This window comes from Homalodisca vitripennis, unplaced genomic scaffold, assembly GCF_021130785.1.
Source record: "Homalodisca vitripennis isolate AUS2020 unplaced genomic scaffold, UT_GWSS_2.1 ScUCBcl_8696;HRSCAF=16911, whole genome shotgun sequence".
NCBI classification, from domain to species: domain Eukaryota; kingdom Metazoa; phylum Arthropoda; class Insecta; order Hemiptera; family Cicadellidae; genus Homalodisca; species Homalodisca vitripennis.
The window spans coordinates 1-2820 of record NW_025784800.1 but is presented as its reverse complement, the minus strand read 5'-3'; the positions used below and the strand labels follow the sequence as shown (position 1 = coordinate 2820).

At 95.1% G+C, this 2820-nt stretch overlaps 1 protein-coding gene across 1 annotated transcript; it reads right to left on the bottom strand.

The window, feature by feature from the left end:
• Positions 1 to 58: 58 nt before the first annotated feature.
• LOC124374480 (glycine-rich cell wall structural protein 1.8-like) lies at positions 59 to 2465 on the bottom strand (the record flags this gene model as incomplete). The annotated part of the gene is made up of 1 exon (XM_046832686.1): positions 59 to 2465. A coding segment is annotated over exon 1 (2407 nt), but the record flags the coding sequence as incomplete, so codon positions are not given.
• Positions 2466 to 2820: the final 355 nt, after the last annotated feature.

The window sequence follows — 2820 nt, the reverse complement described above, 5'->3', positions numbered from 1 at the left end:
GGGCCACGCCCGGGGCCCCCGCCCCGCCCCCGCGCGCCGCCGGCGCCGCCGCGCCGGCCCGCGCCGCCCCGCACGGCCCGCCCGCCCCGCCCGCGCGCCGGCCCCCCCGCCCCGCCAGGGCCGCAACGCCCCGGGCCCAGAGCCCGCCGCCGCAATCCCCGCCGCGCCGGCCGCCGCGCCCGACCCGCCGACGCGGGCCTCGCCGCGCCCGCCGTGCGCCCCGCCCAGCCGCCCGCTCGCCCGCCCCCAAACCGCGTCCAGCCGCTGCCTCGCGCGCCCGCCACGCGCCCGGCGACCGCGTCGCCGCGCCGCCCCGCCGCGCGCAACCCGCGCCGGCCCGCCCCCGGGCGCCGACGCCGCCGAGTCCGCCCCCGACCCCCGCCGCGCCCCGCCCGACGCGCCCGCCTGCCACCGGCAAAACGCCGCCCGCCCCGCGCCCCGGGCGCCCCCCCCGCACCGACCGCGCCGCCCCGCCGGGCCGCGCCCGCCGCCCGCCCAGACGCCCGCGCCCGCCCGTCCAGCGCAGCGCGTCCGCCCCCCGCCCCCCCAACTTTCCCCCCGCCGCTCTCTCGCGGCCGCCCGCCGCCCCCACGCCGCGCGCGACTGCCGCCCGCGCGCGGCCGCCCCGCCGCCCGCGCCCCCGCCCACCGCCTCTCGCCGCCGCCGCCCGCGCCCCCCCGCGCCCGCGCCCCCCCGCGCCGCGCGCCCCCCGCTGCGCCGCCGCGCGCCGACCGCCCGGCCCCCCCGCGCGCCCCCCGGCCCGCCCCCCCCCCGCCGGGCCCGCCCGCCCCGCCCGCCGCCGCGCCCCGCCCCGCGCCCCCACCCGCCGCGCCCGCCCGCGCGCCGCCGCCCCCGCCCCCGCCGCCCCCCGCGCCCCCGCGGCCGCCGCAACGCCCCGCCCCGCGCCCCCGCGCCGCCCGCCCGCCCCCCCCCCCCGCGCCGCCCCCGCGCCCGCCCCTTCCGCCGACCCGCCGCCCCCCGCCGCAGTCCCGCCCGCCGCCCGCGCCGCGCGGCCCCCCCCGCGCGCCGCCGCCGCCCCCCCGCCCCCGCCCCGCGCCCGCCCCCCCGCCGCCGCCCCCCGCCCCCCCGCCCCCGCGCCCCCCCGCGCGCCGCCGCCGCCCGCGCCGCCGCCCCCGCGGCCCGTCGCCACCCCGCCGCCCGCCCCGCCCCCCCCCCGCCCCGCCCGCCGCCCCCGCGCGCCCGCCGCGGCCGAGCGCCCCGCCCGACCGCCCCCGCGCGCGCCCCGCCCCGCCGCCGCCCCGCCCCGCGCGGCCGCCCCCCCCCCGCCGCCCGCCGGCGCCGCCCCCGCCCGCGGCGCCCGCCGCGCCGCCCCGCCCGCCCCCGGGCGCCGCCCCCCCGCCCCCGCGCCGACCCGCCCCGCCGCCGGCCCCGGGCGCCGCCCCCCCCCGCACGCGACGCCCCCGGGCCCCCCCGCCCGCCGACCCGCCCCGCGCCCCGGCCCCCGCCCGCCCCCGCCACGCCCCCTGCCGCCCCGCCCCCCCCCGCCGCGCCCGCCCCCCGCGCCCCGCCGCCCCCCGCCGCGCCCGCCGCGGCCCGACCGCCCCCCCGCGCCGCCGCCCCGCCCCCCGCGCCCCGCCCGCCGCGCCGCCGCCGCCGCCCCCGCCCGCCGCCCGCCCCCCCGCCCCCGCCGCCCCTCGCCCCCGCCCGCGCCCCGCCCGCCCCGCCGCCGCGCCCCCCCCCGCCCCGCCGCCCCCGCGCCCGCCGCCCCCCCCCCGCCGCCGACGCCCGCGCCCGCCCTCCCGCCGCGCCGCCCCCGCCCCCGCGCCGCCGCCCCGACCCCCGCCCCGCGCCGGCCCCCCCGCGGCCGGCCCCCCCGCCCGCCCCGCCCCGCGCGCCGCCCGACCGCCCGCCCCGCCCGCCACGCGCCCGCACCGCGCCCCCCCCGCCCCGCACGCCCCGCGCCGCCCGCCCGCCCCCGCCCCGCCCGCCCCCCGCCCGCCCCGCCGCGCCGCCCGCGCCCCGCCGCCCCGCCCGCCCGCCGCCCCGCCCGCCCGCGCCGCCGCCCGCCGCCCGCGCCGCGCCCGCCGCCGCCCCGCCCCCCCGCCCCCGCCGCCGCGCGCCCCGCCCCCGCCGCCCCCCCCCAGCCGCCCCCCGCCCGCGACGCCGCCCGCCGGCGCGCCCCCCCCGCGCCCGCGCCCCCCGCGCCCCCGCGCCGCCCCGCCCCGCCCGCCCCCCGCGGCGCCCGCCGCCCGCCCGCCCCGCGCGACCCCGCGCGCCGCCGCCGCCCCCGCCCCGCGCCCGCGCCCGCACCCCCGCGCCCGCCCCCGCGCCGCGCCCCCGCCGCCCCCGCCCCCGCCCCGCCCGCCGCGCCCCCCGCCGCGCGCCGCGCGCCCGCCCGGCCCGCCCCGCCCCCCGCGCCCGCCGCGCCGCCGCCCGCGCCCGCCCCCGCGCCCCGCGCGCCCGCCCCCCCGCCCGCCCCCGCGCCGCCGCCCGCCCGCCGCCATGCGCGACGCGCCCCGCCCGCGCCGCCGCGCCGGCCCCGCGGCCCGCCGCGACCCCCGCCCGCCGCCCCGCAGGCCCGATCGCGCCCGCCAATCCGAGCAGCCCCGCACGGCCGCCGAATCCGCCCGCCCGGCCCCGGCCCGCCGCCGACCGCCGCCGCCCACGCGGCAGACCCGCGGCGCTGCCCCCCAGCCCCCCGCCGACCGGCCGCGCCGGCAGCCCGCGCCCGCCCCCCCAAACGCCCAGCCGCCCCCGACGACGCCACCGCTCATCAGCGCAGCCCCCGCCCGCCGCCCCCAGGGCCGGCCCCCCCCGCAACTCCGCTCCCCGCCAGCCCCGGCCGCCGGTCCGCCCCCC